Source organism: Struthio camelus, chromosome 5 (assembly GCF_040807025.1).
Source record: "Struthio camelus isolate bStrCam1 chromosome 5, bStrCam1.hap1, whole genome shotgun sequence".
NCBI lineage: Eukaryota > Metazoa > Chordata > Aves > Struthioniformes > Struthionidae > Struthio > Struthio camelus.
In genome coordinates this window covers 81,278,147-81,301,168 of record NC_090946.1, presented here as the reverse complement: position 1 = coordinate 81,301,168, position 23,022 = coordinate 81,278,147, and the positions used below count along the sequence as shown (strand labels likewise).

Below are 23,022 nucleotides of genomic sequence, written 5' to 3'. Positions count from 1 at the left end.
AAAGGGCAGGGCTGATGCTTTGGGCAGCTGTGGCTTCCACTGACCGAACTTAGAAAATGAAGCTTGCATTGCATACCTCCACCCCCACCCCCGTTATGAGCGCTTGTATTATTTAGCCTCGTACTGTAAGAGTCAAATCCCAGGGCAGATTTGAAACAAGTTAGATTTAACGTCTAAAGTACATTTTTGTCCCGTACAACTTGAAAGAGAACAGAAGTTATTTCAGAAGCAGTGGAAAAGAGAACTGAAAGTTTATTATTATTAGATACATCCTTTTGGTTATTGCACTTCAGAGATACATGAACCAGCCCACTGAAGTTCATGAGCACCTGGTTTAGCAAGGTAGGTCCAGTTTGGATAAACAGAGCCTATTTTGCAAACTGGAAATACTTAGTACCAGGCTTACAAGAACAGATGAGGTTTTTTTGTGCAACTGAATTTCTTCTTTTGACAGACAGACTGGGGAACATTTGGATACTGTGTAGCTCAAGTGATGTACTAGGCTAGAATACATGGTATAAGTGTCAATCATTTCTAGCAGCCTAATTAGAACTTCTCCATGTAATTAGAAATTTGATTTGATTGCTAAAAATCACTGGCGCTCTAATCCTACAGTTACCACAAAGCGAATGTTTTGAAAAGTGATGAATACTGCTTATTTCTAGGTGGACTAAATACAGCAATTCCTGAGAGAATCATTAGAAAAAAAAGTATATATAAAAATGGCCTATGTAATTTACCAACACAGCTTAAGGAAATTCTATAAACCATAAAGATGCATTTTTTCCAGGAGCTCAAATTTACCTAATGTTAGCTACTGAACTGCATCACTCTTTTCTTGTAAGTAAACATTTCAGCCCATAAATGTGATTAAAGAAAATTCAGACCTATAAACTTCAAAATTAGTAACAGAGTAAGTATTCTAAGTTGACATGTAAACGAGACAGTTTAAATACTCTTAGCCCTGAAGCCCTAACAAGCATTGAACCATGAGTCCACGGAAGTCACAGTAAGCACTGAACAACAGAAGGAAATCCTAAAATACTGAAGTTAGTTAGTCCAATTCGTACAACAAAGAATTCTGAAAAGTGACGGCACAGTGAGTTGTGTGATCCCTAATGATCTGCACACTTCCGTCCTCCGCGTTCACTTCTTGGAGAACCGGGGAAGCTGGTGTGCAGTCCGAACTACGCTGGTTGGCACGTGCAGACTCCGCGCACGCGGCCACTTCACCCCCTTCCGTTTTTGCCTGCCCTTCTGAAAGAGGGCCTGCTTGTTTTTCCGACTCCGAGGATACGGCCGTTTCGCCTATTGTGAAAGCAGAGTCTATATCTGGTTCATTGCCCTTAGATTTGCCAGGAATTGCTAAACTGGTGTCAGAAGGTTCAAGCTGCAAACAATGGTGTGAACTACAACCTACTTTTCCTATTGTTTCAGCTGGTACAAAAGATGTGGAAGTGTTGTGGGTTTCTGTAGCACGTTCTTCTTCAGCTGTGTCAGCTGCAGTACAGTTAGTTTCTGTCTTTGTTTGGAGGTCGGCGCCGTCCGTCTTTCCCGCAAGATCTCGTCCTAGGCTGTTAACCGTGTGTTCATTTTCACCTTGTTCAGAATGAGCTGCCTCCTGTGACTGTTGCAAAAACAAATTGTTTTGTATTTAAAACTGACTGAGCACACGAAAATGCCGTAAAGACGTACCAAGACACTTGTTTCTAGGACTTGTTTCTCGAACATCTACTTCCAGAAAGCCAAGTGAGTAAGGTCCTGAGGTTTTCCTGATCTTGTAATGTACATGGGAATGAGCGTTAGGGAGGTTGTTTGCTTCCAGAGGGTTTCCTCTGCAATAGGAAATGCTGCTGGGCAGCTGCCAAGTGATCACAGTTATATCACAATTAACAGTGGAAAAAAGGCAAGTCACCACACCCAGGCTCTTGTTTTCCACAACTCTGTGGTTACAGGATTAGCCGCAGGATCTAAACTTACATGGCAAGAAGCGTACTTTAACCTTACACTTCGGACGGAGAACTACCATCCTGTCGTTCGTGAAAGGTTTAAAGGGCAAGAGAGCTGTCTTTCTCAATCTGTGTGAGTGAGTTAATCCAGGAATTGCTCCTGTTTGCCTCAGGAAAGCATTAACTCTGAAACTGGGTGCTGTCTAAATAGCAGCAATCCAATTTCACTGCCAGCTATTGATTGCTTCAGCAAAAACTTGCAGGTAATTCGCAAGTCCCTATCAGCGGGTTGTCAGGACCAGAAAGGGGTCTATCGGGAAGTGACTCAATTCATGGATTCAGAGACCGCGTCGCTCTGCCACTTACCCAGCCGTCTCTGACCCCAGAGCCACTGCTCACTCCAACAAGAAATGAATGAAATACTAGCAAGTCCTTCTCAACGCTCAGCTGTGGAAGTCACTGTGGAACACTCAGCTTCCACTCCCATGTGGAAGTATGAACCATTGAAGATATTTTACCTTCCCTTTCTTAGCTACCAAAGTATCCAAATATGCTCTCCAACAATCTGAATTTTAAATTTTTTATGTACAGTCCACACCAGTTATAAAAGTTAAGTTACTCAAGTTAAGACTGGAACCGCTACCTTTAGAGTCAGCTCCACAGTCCTCTAGCTTAGCTCCAGAGCATGCTCCATGTGAACTTGTTTTCCAAGAGGCTGTGTACGTGGTAACTAAGAGGCTGTGTACGTGGTAACTATATCTGCACTCCCTAGTTTATGACCATAGATATAACCCGATGGCCCCAGCGTGTTATCTTTCCGTTGAGAAAAGTTCTAAATAAATTTCTAATGCAGTGTCTATCAGAAATCCCAGTCAATTTGGGGGTTTTACCTCACATTTTCCCATTTCCAAAACAATGTTTTATTTGCTTCTGACAAGCAAAAGGGAGTAAAGAAACTGCGGTGGCTGTGTCCCCGTGCACTTAACAATAAACAAGAGAGATTCTTGCTTTTAAAATAGAAGATGAAGAGCCAAGAGAGCTCATTTCTGTTTCTACTACTGGTGCAAATTTTCCAAATGATTTTTGACAAGTTCTTTAACCTTTGTCTTTAAATTTCCTGTGTTGTACAGGGAAGTAGTTTTAACCCTGTGACAGACTCCAGAAACAGGCTACCTCATATGCTTTATACAGACAGGATGACTGAGGAAGAAGGGTAGTCTGAACGATGCCTTAAACGTAACCAGCAGTGATTCTGAGATCAGAGTTTAAGGTTAACAGTCCCACATTTAATTATCTACACAATAGGAAACCACCAAGTATTGAAAAGTTCACACTGAATAAGCATAAAGAGATCTGACTCTTCAAAAGTCTTCAAGGTTTCCTCCATCTTTGTAAAACTGTGGGATTAACTAAGCACCCTCCCGTCCATCTTAACGAGCCCTTTCTATGTCATGCTCCCAGCAACCGGTTTCCGTGGCGCTCTCCCTCTTTCCTGAGCTCAGGGCCCTACAGGTAAGCTCTGGATACCCTGCACTTGCCACCGAAAGTATCTGTGCAATGGAGTTTTTGACTTTGGGCTCCGATAGGCTAACCCAAACATGTATATATGAAGGACTTGGATTATCCACTTATTCCCATTTCAAGAAAATTCTGGTTTTGTTCTGATGACAACTGCCCTGATTTCTTAGCAGCATGGTCTCATCACTCTAGAGGGACCGCAAGTGCTGCCAGGGCAAATGACGGATACTACTTAGTTACTTAGTTATTTTTGTTTTAATGCCAGTGAGGGATTTAGTGTGTGGATGCATTCTGTATTCCTGAAAGAAGAAAGCATTGTCTTTAATGAATCACAGCTCTCCATCTTTCCAGGTAAACACAGGTGGTTTCAATCCATTGGTCACATTAATGGCACAAATGTGAACCTCTGTTTCTAAAAACCCGACATACTCCCAAATTACCCCCCTCTACAGTTTTCCCTGCTGAATCAAGACAAAACAGGAACAAGGCTGTTTCAGTCACATTTGATGCTGCCTTGTTAAAGTACCGCAAATCAATCAGCAATATGTGCTACTGCCAAAGAGATCCTTACCTGCAACCTGATTTGACTTCTGTCCTCAGTAACATCAAGTACTTCAATTGATGGCTGACTTTCCAGAACTGACTGTCTGCAAAGGGAAGGGCTTAAAACAGTGCCTAGAAATCCATCAACGTTTTCTTCACTGACAAACAATCTCTCCTAAAGAAAAGACAGACCAGGTTAAATCTTTTCCTATTTTCGTATTTCATACTTCAGTGCTTTTGCAGCAGGAAACCCACTGAAAACAAAGACAGAGCACTGATTCACATCGCAGCTTTCACAGCATGCTCACTTCTAGTTACAGATTTAGACATTCGGAAGTAATGAGGTGAAGTGAATTTGAAAAACAGCGCTTAGCTCATTTTGATTAAAAGTATGGATCTGCATCATACACGGAGAACGCTTAAGAGGATGCTTCTCGCTCCATTCAGGATTATTGCACAGATTTAGAATCCCCTCCGAGGAGGGATTTGCAACAACGTTGTTCCACTGGCCCGTTCCACCTCTCTTAAAATCAGGGAGAAGTTTTACATTTATGGATTTGTTTCAGTTCCTACTTTAGGAAAATGCAAACATCCAATTGGACGGTAATTCTAGTACGTTTGAATCCTCAGGTTTCCAGATCAGTCCTTCTAAAGCAAAGACTATAAAACATCCATGACGATATCCGTTTCACATCCGTCTGCGGAGGCTTCTCACATCTTCATTTAGGCAAGAGTAAATACCAGTTGAAAGAAACGGAGGGGTAATCCACAGTTAAACATGACAGACTGGGACATGTTTTAAGGCTATTAATATGCAGTTCACAAACGGTGTGAAACACGTTGCTACAGGTTTGAAGATTTAAATCAGTTGCAAGTATTAAAGGTCCTAAAATATAACCCGGAGGAGCTGTTTCTAAGAAAAACAGTGCTTGCCCTGTTTTATGTTCTTCCTAAAACACTGGTTATAGGCTGTGGTTAAGGACAGACTTCAACACAGCAAGACTGATCTTCAGTCTCTAACCTAGGGTGCTACACCTTTATGTTCTGTGCATTACATTTCCTGTTTAGCAAGGAACCGTTTAATTAGCAATAGTAGAAAAAACATTGTAAGCCTACTTTAAGTAATGCTATTACACCTCTCATTCCCGTTGCACTCTTTTGTCCAGCCAGTGAAAGTTGAATACAATTCTCTCTGACATCTTTTGGACTCAGAAGCAAAAAGGCAAACCTGAACATTTTTGGCCCCCTACAGGTGTAGCCTTATGCACATCCACGTGCTGCACTGCGTCTCGGCTACAAAATTTAACGGCCATCTTTAAAAAAAAAAAAAAAAAAAAAACCCTGTATGGGAAAAATAAAATGGCTTCCTATTTTTGCGCTATGTAAATTAGAAATCACAATATGGAAAGTCATAACACACTTATGCCAGTTTTCAAGACAAAAAGATTAGATTCATCTTCTACCCAGAAAGAATACAATCCAGCTAAACATCCAACGTAAGGCGCGGAGAGTTTGTGAAAAGATCAAAACGCGACACGGTGACCCTGACAGAAAACCTTCTAGTAACGGAAATACTTGCATTTTTGTATATAAAGCTTAAAGAATGTTTTCCCTCCTGCTGCTTCCTTTCTTGTCGGCCAGAGGCAGCTTCCTGGCGCTTCAGGCTTGTAGAAATACTCCTACGGGCCTTTTTCTTGCTTGCTTCTCTGCTTGAGAGACACGCGGAGCCACTCACCCCGTGGTGGCGGCGCGCGCCAGCGCCGCGGAGCGTCACAGCGGGTGCCAGAGCGAAGGACTGAGGCGCAGGGCGCGGGCAGGGAGCCCCTGCGGTCCTTCAGCTCCCACGAGCTGCACCCTGGCAAGGCCTCGGGCAGCGCAGGAGACACCTTTCCACCTCCACAAGTATCATTTTGCCCGCACACGTCACAGGCAGAGCAGCTCAGCTTCCCGCCCGCCCTGCTTTCAGCGCGCTGCGGAGCCGGGTCGAAACGGAGCCTGCCCTCAAAGCGCAGCGAAGACGGCCAAAAGCTCCAGAAAGACAACTCTCCTCGCTCAGCTGAGAAGTTTAAATCGCACGCCAGTAATTCAGCCTCAGCTGACGCGTTCATGCTCTTACAGCGAAAGCACGGTGCAAAGGAGCGAACATTTTCCCAAAAGCTGGAGACTCGTACTCTGAGCGAGGACAAAGAAAGCCCTGTGCTTGTTATTGTTTTTTCCTCCAAAATAACTGTTACAAGATTTCCGCATCTCAACACCCAGCTTGGGAAAAGGAACAACAGTGCTTTTTAGGTCTCGGCAACTTTGCCTCCGTTCTCGGCCTTCTCCTCTACTGTTGTTGCCGTGAGCAAGTCTCTTTGCCTCCGTTTCTCCTGCACAAAATGGGGATAACGATCGATTTTTCTTCTGAACGTGTATTTGTTTTGTCTAGAGAGAGTGCGAGCCTCTTGTAAAAGGACTACCCTACCGTGCATCTGTGCTCTTAATAACATCGGTACCGGATCGTTAATGCCTACAAGGAGTGCTACAGCTAAACCAAATCACAGGTGCAGGAATCTGGAGCGGAGGTGCCTTAAAAGACAACGGTTAATGACATGTTTTCTGTATGCCAAAATATAGCAAATTTCTTCCTTAGATCACGTTGTCTGAATTGATTTTAACCACACGATCCCTCGCAGAGGCCGCTGCCTGAGAAGCTTGTGCCGTGACACAACACCTACCGCGCAGCGACGCCGGGAGCGCTCTGTAACAGCTCCAATACGCGCCCTCCCAAGGGAGGGGGACACAGCGGCGTGGCAACGTTTGTGAAAGAGCAGGAGACGGCTTGCACAGACGGAGGCAGAGAGGGCAACGAACAGAACGGAGAGGCCGCCAGGACCGAGGCGCCCCTCCCGGGCCCGCCCGCGCGGACGACGGCCCAGCCGAAGAGAGCAACGGCCGTTTATCCTGAACGCAAACGCGACTTTGCACTTTGGCAACAAGCCCAATAAACCTTTCTCAAGGTTTTTTTTCTGATTAAAAGCAAAATCATTTATTTTGTTCGCAGCACATACTGTTAACAAAAGTAAAATGGAATGGGAAGTCTATTTATCATTATTTTACGCACAGGATAAAAAGTAACCGTTTGTGACGATGTTCATATCATTTTGTCCAATTACTATCAATCAGTTTTACCAGGTTTGATACCAACTTGACACTGTATTCCCAAAGCACTACACTTACATTTTAAGTAATAAGTATTTAAAGTTTTATCACAGCGGTGCCTAGTGGCCTGCCATAAATCAAGGTATCGTGTGCTGCACGCACAAGCAGTGCTGTTTGGTATCAACCTCACGATCGTCATTAGCGCCTTCGGACAGCCATCAACTGTAAGTCAAACTCTGCAGTCACACTGAGTACACACCGAGGCACTTATATTACCGCAGATGGTATCAAAAAATGATTCAGGAATTTGTTTTAAAGCCTGTTTACTTTGGTTTGGAAGAGCAGCAGAGGGCAAGCGTCCACAGAATGATTTAAGCGATCCTCTAAAATAATTCTTCAGTTTTAAACAGTTTATTTCCTGATATTTATGATACTCCCTTAGCAACTTGGAATTTAAATTTATCTTTCCCCGTACATACTGTCTCCTGCTGTTTGGTACACACTCATTTTTCCCTGTGACTAAACTGAGATCAAATTAACATAAACGTTAGCAGAAACGACTTTGGTTTTTAAGAGCACTTCATCATTCAAAAACGTCTTCATAGCGCACACATTCGGCAGGGCACTGGGAGCGCGTAGCTGCAGCAAAGGCAGCAGACACAGCGCGAGGAGGGTCGCCCCACGGCTACCTTTCCCAACTGAACGGTCTGTGCTACATAACTTTATCCAAACTCTTTAGTTACACTCCAGAATAATCTCCCACACAGACTGCAGCAAGCCTAAAAGTAGGGCAGATTTCAGCCTTACGTTATTTGCATATCTTTTACAGTGAAATGACGCCAGTGTGAAAAGGGACTCAGACCTACAGATCTCCTGGCCTCCGGGTTGTGCAGTCCCACTGCAAACCAGCTCAGCAGGAGAACGTGAAGCTGAGAAAGTTGTAGGAATTACAGTAACTGTACTGAGGTGAAAACTTCCATAAGGTATTCATGGCTGCAAACATTAAACAGTTCAAAAGAGGCTTTGACTAGCTTAATCAGTAGGTTAATAATGTTTCCTGACAAAACTGTGTTCTGTACACGTACATTATTCCCATAATGCATTTACCAATTAAAGGCTATTCAGAAATTAGTTTGTTTTATAGCAAAAGCAAACTAATTATGATTTTTAATGCAGTTTGGAAAAGAGATTACTTCAAAAAACAAACAAACAAATAGTACGTTTGTTCTGTTCTCCTTTCCTGTCCTCCTCTGACCTCCCAGCAAAACTTGCCAAGAGTCCTGAAACACTGAGCACAGAATTGATTGAACCAAAAATAAACATTTGTAGGACTAAGCACAAAAGTCCTAGTTTCTAGCATCATCTTCCAAGTGACCTCCATCATCCTCCAAGCGACCTTTAAGCAAAGTATATTAACTCTTTACAGTATTTCAGAAGTTGAAAACTAAAACATTGATTGAAACGTTCAAAGGAGGCTTGTAGCACAACTCGAAATAGCTTGGAAGTAATAGCAAAAATCTAAGTGCAACAGGAAAGCCAGCCAGACCACATCTGATCTCACGTTCAGGTGGGATCCGAGCAAGTGCACTTTGTGGGCATACGGCAGCATCCATTCACTTCTCCTGTACGATTTTGCTTCGGGAAGGTGAAATAGGCTTAAGATGTAAATGAACCTTACACTTTCCAGCCCAGCTCTCCCAATTTCATGCTTGGTAAGCTCAAACCAAAAAACACATTTATCCACAAGAGTCCTAATTCTGAAATTATGAAGCGCCAGGACCGTCCCGGAACGGCCTCCAGGCAGCGTGCCCATGAGAGTTCACTGAGCCTGCGGCCTCTTTCCACGCCTCATCTTTGCTGGGAGCAATACAGCTCCGACACCCACTGCTTGCTCACAGCTGCCTTCTTTTCCAGGGAATATGTGGCCTCTCTACAGCCAGGCAAGTAGCCAATGTATCTGGGGAGCACTGGATTTCTCAGTGCGTGCATTCGCCTGCCTTGCCTGCGTGCAACAGATCTGACAACACAGTGAGGGGCACTTCCATACAGCCATCCACTTGCACACAGTTTTGAGTGACTCAAGGACCTTTTATACAAGACAAACACTAGGTTTAATGAGATAACAAGAGGGATTAGTTACAAAGGCTGCAGGTCCCCCTGTTCTAAAGGCAGCCAAAAGTAATACTGTTCCACGGTCTTTCTGTAAGCAGGCAAACCGTAGCTGCAGTTTGTCTTGGAGGAGCTGCCTCGTAGCATACCTTTTGCCAGAACAGAAGACGGGAGTTCACAGGTTAGAAAACAAAACAAGTGACAACAGAGGTAAGCACTCAACAGAGGTTACAGTGCAACAGTGTTATTTACTGGCTCCTTTCCGAAGGAAAAAAGGGAACAAGAGATTCAAAAGGATCTCCTTCACAAGGCTCTTGTGGCCGTGCCAAGCAAAAATCACAATTCTTTCATATGCTCAGTAATACAGCCTTCTAAAACATTCCCCATAAAGATGACAGTGTTCATACAAAAGTTAAACAAAGCTTTCGTATCACTGAGCAATACCTATTTTAAGCAAGTCTCACAAACAATAAACATATGCTTAGTCTAAACCATCAGCTAATCAGGAATGTTTCATATGATACTTTTCATATTGTTAAAAATAAATAAATCTCAGTGATTCCCTCCCTCAAAGAGGAGTAGTCTAGGACACAACCACTAAACAGAAAAGTGTACATCCTTTGAATAAATTCATTTCAGTCCACTGAGAAGCAAGGGCAGGCAGGCGTGTGGATTGGCAGAAGCAGGAAGGGACTGCTGAATGCACTGCCGTTATTACTTTAGCCAGTCTTTTTCTAATCACAGGAAAATGAACACACATGACCCAAAAACTGCAGGCAGAATTAATTATCTGCCAAAGGTGTTTCACATACTGAGCCTACAAGTCTGAAGAATGTACAGTAAAGCCCAGATACACCCAACAGAAGCCTGTTTTTTACTTCTATTAAGAGTCGAGCACTTAATCCCAAGAGACCAAACATTAGAAGGCTGTGCTGTAAGAAGGCATAATTTAAGTCTTTCTCAGCTCCAGCTCTACCTTAAGCCAGGATATTCTGGGACACACTGTTCTCAGAAACCTTGCCTGGCACGCTTACAAATTTTATTAATGGCTATTTAACTCCCAACTATTATTTTTCATCATTTACTCCTCAAACTTTATCTTAAAATGGTCACACTCTAATGCTGGAGCTTCCTAGGCCGGAGCTCTCAGGATTTAAACAACTGGAAGGGAGAAAAGCGTTACTGGAGAAACTACGATAAAGGAGCAACCCCTACCACTGGTTCTGTTGAGGCAAAGAGCAGAAGGTGATTCTGGCAGAGAAGCTGACCTTTCTCAGGTGCTGGGTCTCTCTTCCGCCAACAAACCCAGAGCCATGAGGCTCGCAGAAAGATGAACTTCTTGGAGTCTCTGGTACAGTGATTGAGGAGAAAGGCCAGTAACGAAAGATAACTTTTAAGCCTCTGAAATATAAGTGACCCTGGCCCAGGAAGTCCAAGTTATGGAAATTTTAGTTTTATGGGACTTCTGCTCACCATAGCAAGTGGGTAAATGTTATGGATTGCCCAGGGAGCGGAACTACTCGAAAAGAAAGAGAAGCAGTGGCTGCAGGCGCTGATAAAAAGTTATGGCTCAGAGTCAGCAGAGAGCTGCCATTGCACGGGAAAGTAGGAAAAACAAAATGAAATCAAGAGCAATCAAATTAAGGGATATCTACAATGGCACATTAAAGGTCTGGGGGTGGGGGGACAGCGACTGTTGCACTGTAAATATTTGCTGGATGTAAGCACTCGTTTTCGCTTGAGTGGGAATTCAGACTGCTCAGCACCTATCGAAACTGAGTTCTAGATATATCATTTTTCAGCATAGGGATTCAAACGTATCTAACTTTACAAAAAGCAAAATCAGTCCTTGATATTCTATTTCCAGAATATCGTCCTAAGCACAATCTAAACTCATTCTTCTACCAATATCTGTATTAGACCAATTTCTAGTGAGAAAAGAGGCTAGCGCGATAAGAGGAACATCACCAGCATGCAAGGCAGGACCGTGCAATCACTGGCACTGTTATTGCACATGTTGATCCAGGCACAGGCGCAGAGGCAATAAAAATCAAGTGATGTATTCTGCACAACCTCATGGTCTAGGGACAAGGCTGCTGAAGACATGCATTCTGCTCATGCAGTGAACAACTGTCATAATGCATTTTCCTGGCCGTTTGGTAAGTTAATGGGAGGCAATTACACAGGCAGTATAACAGAGTATTACAACAAGCACTGCGGCGAGAGCTATCAGGGCGCTGGGCAGATTTCTGAGGAAACTAACCCAGCAAGGACTCTGTTCCCAGAGGTCTGAAAAATGTAGAATTCTCTTGGTCTCCAGTAAGAAGCCACTTCCCAGAAGATCTCAGAATAGGAATTTCATATCCATAAAAAAAATACTTGCCTCTTCTTCAGACAGTGTCCACTACCCTCTACTGATGCTACTGGGGGAAAAGATTACAAACAGGGGAACAACAGAGCACTTTGGAGGTGGAGATTAAAATTGCTGTTCACCTAGGACACTGGCGACGGATGCAGCTCCTTGTAGATCTGGATGCAGGAAGTATACCTCAGATCAACAGAAATAGATTCAGAACAGAAAAATACCAGAAATTACAGCAGAGAAATACAAGAAATAATAAAAGTAGAAGACAAGCTGTCGAGAGCAAATAGTTAATAGACAGAAGACAGCATATAATAGTAGTTCTAATTAAATATTAATTTTTCTCACTCCATTGCGAGAGAATGCATCTATCAGTGCTGGCACAGACACTTTTGGGAAACAGCAGCTAAAAAAAAAGGAAACAGAACAAATGATTTCAGATTATCTTAACTGCTTCAATTTGCAGGCCTGTTCTCCAAAAGGACTGCACCCCAGAAGAAATCAATCTTTTTAGTCTGCTACATAAATGAATTTCCTATTCATCCTAAAGGAATAAGAGTTCCCAATCTCCTCCTCCACTTACTCCGCCCAAACATTTTGCAATATATAAGTTCAGCAAATTTAAAGATTTTAACTCACAAAATGGTAATATTGGTTAAAATCTCATAACTGGATGGCCTTTTATCAACTTTCTATCAAAAGGCATTCCCCTAGTCATAACAATGAATGCACACACCAAACATCTTAATCATTAGATTGAGATGAAAGATGCAAAAATGGTAATCAATCACAGCCACACCATCGAGGGCATAATGCAGCAGAATTTCCTCTTCCCAAACTGGATTCACTGCCCTCAGCAATATTCCCATGTAGTCACAGAAAGCTGCTTTTTTCCTTAAAAACGTAGAACTTTGCTACAACAATTCAGAATGATAAATGCTAATGAAACAGAGTATGACAATGATGTCTCAAAACCACTGCACTGTCACTACATTACTGTTTCTGCCAAACTCTGAGAAACTGGAGCAGGTCATTAGACCCTCTGGTAACGCGACTGTTAATCCTGCATATGTGTAGGCCTGTGTGCTGTAAAACAACGAGAAAGCACAGACGTGCACCATGATGCACATTAAGAGAAGGAAAAAGCAGTTAAAATGCTTTTACTTCCTATACATACATGCCTGCTGTGCCTCTACAGAGAATAGGCAATAGGTTGCACGGTGACTGGTTTGACACTGCAGCAGCACCCCGTACTCGGTCACACCAATTACCAATAATGCTGCATGTTTCACAGTGCCACTCACACAGACCTGCGAACTCTTGCTTCAGTAAAAGTGAAGGAAAACGCTTTCCAAACAGTTCAGTGTAGGTAGGTGGCTCTCAATACTCTCTCTTCATCTGCGGTACTTACCTGAAGCAATCAGCTCCTCCTTCAGAGGAGCTGCTATCACAGAAAAGGTAGGTAGCCTTTACCTAGGCCTGCTAAATGAGAAATAAAGCGAAGATTCAGCTGCACATATACTAACTGGATGCAAACATCTCCTTCAGGATTATACAGCGTTTTCTAATTCTAGGATTGGAGCAATTACCATCCTGCAAGCCACCATCCCAGTAGATGTACTTTAAGCTACCCAATTTTCTGGACTTCCACTGTCATGGTATGCAATCCAAACTAGAAAGGATTTTATCGCTCGCAGGGCTGAAAAGTTGCACAAGAGTTATGCTGTCCTAATCGCTGTTCGTGATAAGCTGTCTGAAGCACTGAGCTACACAATAACGTAGTTCTCCACAAAACCTCTGTGAGTGCTTCTTCACAGGAAGAGTGCCTCGACGCGAGCATCTCTTTGTGGGGAAACTGCCAACTCTCACTAAGCACTGCTAGCCAGATGCAGTATGTGTGCCAAACTCTTCACGTCAGATGGAGTATTCACGGCCTAATGACCCATAAAATAACAAAACATCTGAACTAGAATCATATTCAGACCGGTAAGAGGAGAGAACGAAGAACTAGCCCAACAAAACGGCAATCAACAGCTGACCGTTCGCAACTGCTCCTTTCTGTATTACTGCGGTTGAACTAATAGGTGTTTCTCCAGCTGTAAAATGGGAACTCTGTCCTGGAAGACGGGGAGAGGGGTATATTCCACTCACAGGCCTGCATTTCAAGAAGCTGTACATGTACTTGTACTATAAACATCTGCTTTTTTTCCATGTGAACACACTGCATGTCCAAGACAGTCATTCACACAGCCTACAGGACTAGAGCTAAGTATGTAGGACAGGCCCTGTTTTCCCTCATCGTCGAAATTTTCCTAGAAAAGCCCGCTCAGAAGGCGGAAGTCTTTCCAACCCCAGCTCTGTGACAGGACCTTTGCACCGCTGGGAAAAGGCCAGCCCTAATGAGGTCGTTCCACTTAGTCCAGTAAGGGCTCTCTGAAGGAAGCAATTTCTGTCACTACCAACTTGTTTTGAACTTGGACCGATAACCTAATACCTTCCCCGAGATTATTGTTCACAAACAAACGCAACCAGCGGAAGTCACGTACTTCAGCGAAGCCGTGACATTCCTGGGAGCGTGACACCCACACCCCACCGCTTTGGGGCAGTTACCTGCAGCGCAGAGGCGTCGAGGCCGAAGCAGAGCTTCTCCCAGGGCCCGGTGCTGCCGGGGGCCTTGGTGAGCACGATAGCAGCGTTGTGGGCAGACACGTCAATGCTGGTCTCCGGGGAAGCCAGCCTGTTGGCCGGAGGAAACTGTAGGAAGAGGGCATAGGAGCCAGCAGGGCTGGAGAAGCGGAGGTGATAGTGGTTGGCGCCCAGGTCGCCGCTGAGGCTCTGCGGCAGGATGCCGGGCACCTGCAGCAGCACAGTGACGGAGGCCTCATCCTGGCGGCAGTGGAAGGGAGGGCACAGGGCAGCCCCGGGGCTCCCGGTGGCACAGCCCGGGGCGAGAGCCATGCCCCCGGGGGCTGCCGGCAGGGCCAGGCTCTCAGGGGGCCCGGCAGGGGGGTCCTCGCCAGAGCCGCCGGGCTCGGGGCCGCCGCCGGCAGCAGGAACGGGGCGCTGGGTGGGCTCCCCGGGGCCGCACGTGTTCCGCGCCGCGCCGCCGGGCGGCTCGCCCGGCCCCTCCGTCCCGGTAGCGGCGGGCTCGGCCTCTCCCCGCCACTCCCCCGCCGCGGGCGGCGACACCACGGGCAGCGTGACCACGAGCTGCCGCTTGGCCTTGTTGAAGGCGGCGCGCCCGCGGCTCTCGTCCACGGCGTAGGGTAGGCGCAGGCGCAGGCGGTAGGCGGGCCGCTGCGAGTCGAGGCGCAGCTGGCGGTCGCGGATCTCCAGCGCGGCCTGCGCGGCGGAGCGCAGCAGCGGCAGCTCCACGGTCAGCACCAGCTCGCGGGGCACGGGGCTGGGCGCCGCGTCGCGGCAGTACCGGTAGTCCTGCAGGTCCACGTAGGAGCGGTGGCGGAGGCTCCAGCGCGGCGTGGTGGGGCCGGCGGGCGGGGCGGCGGTTGCGGGGTCGGCGGGCGGCGGCGGGGGAGGGGCGGCGGCGGGGCAGGGGTAGGGGAAGGGCGGTAGCGGGCAGCCGCCGCCGCCGTCGTCGTCGTCGGGCGGCGGCGGGGGGCCGCCGGGCAGCGGGCTGCGGATGACGGGCGCCTGCGGGACGCCCTTGTACTTGGCGCCGCGGAGGACGGCGGCGTTGGCCCGGTCGAGCTGCACGGCGAAGCGGCGCTCCACCGCCTCCAGCGCCGTGTCGCTGAGCAGGCGGCGGAAGCGGGCGCTGCGGGCGGCCAGGCGCAGCGCCTCCGGGTGGAAAACCACGTCGTAGACCAGGCAGCGGCGGCCACCGCGGCCCAGCTCCTCGCGGCCCGGCGCCAGGCTGTAGGGCAGGGCCCAGCGGACGCCGCCGGGCTCGGCGCGGGGCTGCGGCCGGTCCAGGTGCGGGTTGCTGCAGACGTTGAGGTAGCAGCGGCGGGTGCCGGCCTGGCTGGTGCGCAACACGTAGCCCGCCGTGGGGTGGATGAAGCGCACCTCCACGCCGCGCTGCCGCTCCAGGGCCGCCACCTCCTCCTCGTACAGCCGCCGCTGCTTCGGGTCGGCCACCTCCGCCGCGTATTCGGCGAGCAGCGCCCGGAACTGCTCGTCGCGGAAGGCCTGTTGGAGTCGCTCCACTTCCTCGGCGCTGAGATCCAGGTCCTCCAGTCGCTCCGCGCCCGCCATGGCCGCGCTGCGGCCTGGCCCGGCCCGGCCCGGCGCCGCGCGTTGCTGTGGAGACGCCAAACAAGATGGCGCCTCCCCCCTCTAGGCCGCGCGCGTTGCTGTGGAGACGCCAAACAAGATGGCGCCTCCCCCCTCTAGGCCGCGCGCGTTGCTGTGGAGACGCCAAACAAGATGGCGCCTCCCCCCTCTAGGCCGCGCGCGTTGCTGTGGAGACGCCAAACAAGATGGCGCCTCCCCCCTCTAGGCCGCGCGCGTTGCTGTGGAGACGCCAAACAAGATGGCGCCTCCCCCCTCTAGGCCGCGCGCGTTGCTGTGGAGACGCCAAACAAGATGGCGCCTCCCCCTCTAGGCCGCGCGCGTTGCTGTGGAGACGCCAAACAAGATGGCGCCTCCCCCCCACCCAGGCCGCGCGCGTTGCTGTGGAGACGCCAAACAAGATGGCGCCTCCCCCCCCCCCCCCCCGGCCTCCTCTGTGCTGTCCTCCCTTCTCCTTTGGCCTCCACGGCTTCTTGCTCCCTCCTCGCCCTCTCGCCCAGGGGTGGGTGTAGGTTTCCCTCATCTTCTCCTCTTTCCTCGGCGAGGTCGGTGCTCTGCACGCTGCATCTCGCCATGGGTGATCTCCTGCCGTAGCAGTCCCCTGGGCTCCCCCCGCCTCGCTCCCCGCTCAGCATTACACGCTTCTCCAGCGTGCCCCGGCTCTCGGGGCCAGCCTGCTCCGCGGGCTGACTGCACAACCGCAGCGCCGAGATACGCGACCGCCGCTCGCGGCTGCGACCGCAGCTCCTCTTCCTTCCTCACCTCCGAGCTCTCGTTTTCACCTCTCTTCCCCCCTCTAAGTCTTGTTAGGGCTCAGGCATGCTCAAGTCTCTTCTCTTAAGCACCTAAATGCTCCAGACGTTGCTTGTCCGTTCGCCTTCCAGTCCTGGGTGGCCGCAGGGGAGTATGTTCAGATGGGGGGGCACAGTCTCCTACAGTTTAATTTTTGACCCTCGCCAGTTCACCTTCTACCTCTTGTATCCGGCTTTCACCGCAGCCCAGGGGGCCCCTCCGGAGGCCCCGTCTCCCTGCCCTCCTCTTCCCGCACCGCGCTCTCTGCCCCCAGCACACGGGCACCTCGATGCCAGCGCGGGAGGCACGGTCTGTGAAAGAAAGCAGCTGCTGCTGAGGATCCTGCGTCTATACCGTACGCGTTTCAGGTGCTGGCTTGGGAGTAGCGCGCGTCTGGTCCCGTGACCTGAATGCCCGCAAGTGGCTGCATCAGCTTTTTGCCTCGTTTCATCAGGCAGCAATCGCGTTCGCACGCCGCGAGGCCGCTCTGCGGCGTGAGCCAAGCGGAAGGTAGCGCTGTCATGGTCTGATTCCTTCCTCCCTGTCTGCTTGCTCCTTCAGCGTGATTTTCAGAGAACGGCAGCTCTCTTTCCAGCCTTTCGCCGAAGTTTTAAAGGACTCCGTCCTTTTTCCTCTTAAGTTTTGCTTCTCCCCACTTTGTCCGTGCAGACTGAACAGACTGAACTGCCATCAGTAATCAACACCTCACTCGTCTTCTCTAAACCTTTCCAAAGCAAAATCCTAGCCCGCTTTTCCAGTGTCTCCTGTAGACAACTAGCTATCAGTTTGACTCAGCATGGTGAAAAAGAAAATTCTATCAACTTCTTAAAAAAAAAAAAAAAAAAGATATTTCCTATTTGATATATATGCATTTGGTTCTCAGTTGCCGTCGTTCTATTACGTTGTTCAAATCAATCTTCCCTGCCACTCTATATTTTATCTAAAAAGCTACTACCAGCATATTTTCCTGTAAAAGTTTATTTATTTACAAAATATACCAGTTTTAGCTTTGACATTTATTCTGAACAGTCAGTAATACATAATAAAATCAATCCATCTAAAATGAGTACTACAGTAACTTCACAAACGCTTCATTCTTTTTTTGCAGTCTTGCAGAAATTCAGAGACCCTGGAGCTTGCTGAAAATACCAAACAAAAACAATATTTAGTTTTTTAAAAATAGTACACAATAAATAACGCGATTCCATTTCTTGATATATATGAAAGACTTGACTTTTTTAAAGCTATTTAAAGACTTATTTAAGACTTTATCTTAAATACCAAGGCAAAGCCTTATGGTATGATATTTTCTATATTCCAGTAATGGGCACATGGGTATGATCAGTATCTATTATCAATTCCCTTATATTGGGGGGTTATTTACCCATTTAGGAAAAACAAAGCTTCTACAACAGGAGGCATGAAATTGAATCAGAGAGACAGACAAGATAAATTTGCACGTTTCCCATTGGGTTCCACCGTGATGATAACAAACTGAGGCAAATTTTCATCACGGTCGTAAGCCCTTTGATACTTTTTATTTGTGCGGCAGTTGGTCTTTTTTTCCAACCATTGGAACACCACAGCTGGAATGAATTAGCACAGATATCAAAGCACGAAAGTGTCTTGTTGGCTTGACTATAATCATAAAATTAACCAAGCACTGTCCCTAAGCGTGATTAACCCAAGTAACAAACATTTCCTCCAGAATTTCCTCAAATTTGTTTCCCAGTGGGGTCTCCAGTCGTTGAACAGCATATACTACATTAAATCATTCCTTTTACTTTTGGATTTTTGGATCATGCGTCTCATCATGTTATTATTTGACTGCAATTTCTAAATGTATTATTTATTATATCTAATTTATTATTTCTAAACTTATTAATTCTAGGCATCTGGACTTCTTACACTGCATATGTATGAAGCGTAACAGCCTATGGTAGGCAACAGAACATTCACTCTGTTTATGTAACTGATTTTCTGTGTCCCTCCCGAGAATTAGAAAGTCAGCAAATAAAACGATATTTCCTTTAAACAAGAAGCTGAACATATTTACCTGTCTTCAACTGTCTTGTTGGAGGGGTAGAACACCTTGAATGAAAATCCGCTTCTTGGAAATGAACCCTGTAAAGAAAAACACATCATACTTGTATAAGGAAAATACCATACAAATAGTGAAAGACACACTTCAGTGAGGCTGCACTCCCTTTGGCAGCTGACCACTCACTAATTTTCCTAATATTTAAATTTAAATAACTCCACTCTGTAAATTAGATGCTGTTTATAGAAATCCAGTACAATCTTATTTTGGTAAAGCATAAGAAAATCTTACAGGATTTATGCAAAGGCAGTCAGTATTGGTGACAGTGAATGGGTCATATTTGTCTGCAATCACGAGCATATCTGGCACAGGATACACCCTCAAGGAGTAGTCATAGGCCCAGTACACAGGGCTAACATAAAGCGGAAGTGGCGTCAGATGTCCTTGTGATAATATAGTCTTTACAAACTGCAAGATAAAAATACATTAAGTTAGTTTGAACCATCTTCTACAAGCCAAACTCATTCCTGCCACAACTGCAGATACCAATGCCCTGTTAATAAAGAAGCGTCGTTCCTGGAGATATCAATATTTTTAATGCATTTCCCTCCTTCGGGATTGTTAATGATTTTTGGAGTAAAGCAGCAGCTGTCCTGCAACAGTCAACTACTGTTTGTTTCTTATACAAAGTCCTTTCTGCAACCTAACAGGCACTATTTTAAGGTCCCAATTTTGTATTTCACATAATGGACATCTGAATAAATTATATCACAGCTCTTCCATTGATCACTCGCCAACAAACCACAGAATCTGTTTGCCTGTTCCTCAAACCCAGGAAGTACCAACACTGCTCTAAGTTTTATTTTGTGTTTTCTTTCTCAGGGCTTCTGTTCTATTTCCTCACAATACCACTTCACTACAAGATCCACGCTTAAACACAGCTTTTTCCCTGGACTGGGGCTTCTGATTCCCTAACTCTTTCCATTCCCTTGGCTGCTATTCTGGGGAGCTGCCCTGCTCCCAACACCAGCCAGCCCCTGGAAACTCCCTTCATCCAGCAGATTCCAGCCAAGGTATCTTGGCTCTCTGAAGCTCTCTGCTCAGGCCCCTTGAAAACTTTATTATCTCTAATCAATCATGTAGGTGCAAATGGGTCCCATTTCCCCAAAAGGGTGAAAAATCACTACAGCAACTTGGTGAAAAGGTCTACTGTTGAAAAGACAATGATGTACAAAGCATACGCCCAGTTATTCCACTAGCCCTGTAGGAGGCCTAAAGACATCATTAATTCCTCTCCCATTCATCTTTTTATCTGATGGTATAATTAAATAATTAACGATATAGGCAGAAAAGGCAGAGGAAAAGGCAAGCATGCAAAAGTAGCCCAATATCTCTAGCTGCAGATACTGGAAAATAAGTGTTGCAATAAGTAATTCTAAGTTTCCTTCATGATTCCTTCCCCTCCTAACATGAGAAAGGAACTCCTGTCTGAGTACCGCAGTGAAGGTTTCTGGTGTGTACATGCACGTGTGCGAACCCATGCACACAGAGGACAGGTGCATCAGTACCCACCGATGGGCTTCCCACACTCACAAAAAAAGCAGCACTCCTCTGATAGAGACAAGGAAGAAAGAGTTAAGAGGAAGTTACCAAGTCAAAAATAAGCCATAAAACAAATAAAAGGAGACTCGGTCACTGCAATAAGCCACTACTGCCCGAATCACTCTGATTCAATTATATCAGTAAGTCCTATCAACTCCTGCTGTGCATTCATTAACTGGCATCATAACTCAAAGTGCTGCGGAGATGAATCAAAAGCAGGCTTAAGACTTCAAGTCAGAAGTCAGAGGAAGCAGACGACCTTTCAAAAAAGTGACGTGCTGCTTTACTGCAAATGTCACTGGTTAATTGATCAAGACTCAAAAGGTAATTTGTGCTAAACCTTCCTTTTAGGAATCAATATTTCTTGCACAATGTTCATTGCTGATGCAAACACACCAACAGTCAGCCGCGCGGAAGTTCTGAGTTCAAGGGCGCCTACAGTGGGACAATCAGAATGACTCGACACCATCAATCAGTATCACGGTTTCAGTCATTTTACTATGAAGATGTAAATGAAAGTAATAATACTACATTTCTAAATCTGTCTTTACGATTCTTTTCTCAAACTTGGTTACTCTTACAAGGCTTCGCAAAGCAGTACGCAGCCCAGAGCACCCTAAATTCAGATCAGCTGTTCAACAGAAAAAGTCAAAGAGATCTTAGCAAGAAGTGCTGAACGCAACTCACTTACATGGTTAGGAATATCCATGTTGCTGCTAGGGAAGCGGACACAGTTTCTGCACATTTTGTTTACCAAATCTTCACGAAAGATAATTATTTCTTGCGTGCAATATTGAATCCTAAATGGCAAACATTAATGAAGTTAAACGAATTGGAATGAAACACTGACAAGATGACGATCTGTATTAGAAAGTTGATCTTCTCCCTCTAATTTACAGCCAAATGAAAAAATACCTTTCAATTAAAATACTACTTCCCCATCTTCCATTCATTCCTTCCAGATTCAGGAAAAGCATGATGCACTTGAGCGTTTTTTTTTTATGCTCTTTTATTAAACTTTTAGCACTGCTTCCAAACCATCTTATTAAAAGTATATGCATGGACTATTTTATTTCACAGTAAATTAAAACAGAAAAGTATATATGAACTTCCATCACTAATGTATTCATGTATTAATGTATTTAAAACTAGTTACAATTAATGCAAGTGAGGAATTAAAATAATTTAGAAATTTTAAGACCACTACATTTACACACAAATTAGTCATTCGGTAAAAAAGCAAGAACGATAGCAGCACGTTAGACTGTTACCTGCAAGGATTTGTGGTGAAAAATGAAAATGGCACCAACTGTCTGAATTCATGAGTGATATTTTCAGCCAGAGGAGGTCTAAAATAAACAGCAACAGATAAAGCAGCTAAGACTCTTATCTTCTTTACCTATTTAACTCAGTATCTCAAAATTTGAAAAGAATAGTGTAGCAAACTGACCGTGGTAAAATAGAGCCAGGACCAGGGTCTTCAGGGCCAGGAACAAACACAAATCGGCTACTGTAAAAAGTTTGATGTATCGCTTTAATTTAAAACAATTCTAGAAGTATCCAAATATAGGTCAGATACTGCCATTACTCCACAGATGCATGTAAATAACCCATTCTGGAGCAGGGATGAGAGTTCTTCCTAACATTTGAACCACATAAATCACAACTAAAGCATAAGATACATATTCATTCCTCACTAAAGAGGTGGAGGAACCCTAGAAACTGCTCACCGTGAAAGGAAGACTGACTGTGGGAAGAGAGGAGGACCAAAAGTGCAGCTTGGCTCGTGACTCAGTGGTAACGGGCTCCGTGATCCCATACATGGAACCCAGATTATCCAGCAGCGTACACCAAGAGAGCCCCGCCGTGACACACGACAAAGGATCGGCCCAGGAGACACGCTTGCTTATAGCTCACAAAGAATTCAAGAGCCATGGGTTGGCCATTCCTGCTTCAGGGGCCCATTTTATTAACGAGCTCTGCTTAGGACCTACCATTATGAATTGGCAGCGTCAGAAGCCAGAAAGGATAAGCCAGGCTGTCTCCCTGTTTGTCTTTCCTTCATACAGTCAGACTCCTATAGGAATGGTATAGTCCTCTAGGCCTGCAATGGAGCTTCCACAGAGCAGGGATGCAAGAAGGGTCGAATATAAGATTCCTTTGCAAGATTACATTGCTTTGGTTACTAAGCGGCTAAACTAACGGCTGTGGAGAACTGTGTATGCAATCGTGGGAAGGTAGAAAGAGATGGCTCCGCGTCTGGTCAGCGTTCCACATGACATTCTCTGGGCCTGCTACAGTTTGAAAGCCTGTAGTTGCTCCTAGTAGCATGAACACTTCAACATTATTTTATAAAGGAGCACTGTACAGGTAGAACCTGTTGATTTCAAGGGAGCTGCAGAAAAACAAAGGCTCACCTAAATAGCACTTTTGGGGAATCAGGGGCCATGTATAACACACATGGAAAATGCTTCAGAGATGGACAGCTTCACCTTTGCTCACTCAACAGCTCCTTGCATTACCAAGCTATTCTAGATATCATCAAAGACTGATACTGCTCCCAAAATAATCTTATGGGTCTGCTACAAGACTAGCTTGATATCTGATCATAGCTGGCTCACGATAGTTGGGAAACATGAGATCTGTTTGTTTCTTAAAGTAACTCAATTAAAGCTTTCCACAACATAGACAATTTTCCCATTTCATAGCACTTT

The 23,022-nt window shown here is 45.9% G+C and overlaps 2 protein-coding genes and 1 long non-coding RNA gene across 3 annotated transcripts in view; 1 reads left to right on the top strand and 2 right to left on the bottom strand.

The window, feature by feature from the left end:
- Positions 1-235: 235 nt before the first annotated feature.
- On the bottom strand, positions 236-15,977 carry DNAAF2 (dynein axonemal assembly factor 2). Its single transcript, XM_068947614.1, has 3 exons — positions 14,233-15,977; positions 4,039-4,185; positions 236-1,627 (listed from the first exon to the last, which is right to left on the bottom strand). The coding sequence occupies exons 1-3, from the start codon at positions 15,835-15,837 to the stop codon at positions 1,055-1,057; spliced, it is 2,325 nt and encodes a 774-aa protein (XP_068803715.1). The 5' UTR covers positions 15,838-15,977; the 3' UTR covers positions 236-1,054.
- On the top strand, positions 14,929-22,994 carry LOC138067562 (uncharacterized). The gene is made up of 3 exons (XR_011141744.1): positions 14,929-14,998; positions 18,557-18,604; positions 19,589-22,994. It is a non-coding gene; the product is annotated as an uncharacterized lncRNA (long non-coding RNA).
- The window catches only part of POLE2 (DNA polymerase epsilon 2, accessory subunit), a 21,245-nt gene continuing 15,885 nt past the window's right edge, over positions 17,663-23,022 (bottom strand). The window contains exons 14-19 of the mRNA XM_068947615.1: positions 21,759-21,818; positions 21,580-21,657; positions 21,000-21,108; positions 18,998-19,174; positions 18,722-18,789; positions 17,663-17,804 (exon numbers count right to left, since the gene is read on the bottom strand). Coding sequence (XP_068803716.1) covers positions 17,786-17,804; positions 18,722-18,789; positions 18,998-19,174; positions 21,000-21,108; positions 21,580-21,657; positions 21,759-21,818 — 511 coding nt within the window. The 3' untranslated portion in view covers positions 17,663-17,785. The remainder of the gene's footprint in view (positions 17,805-18,721; positions 18,790-18,997; positions 19,175-20,999; positions 21,109-21,579; positions 21,658-21,758; positions 21,819-23,022) is intronic.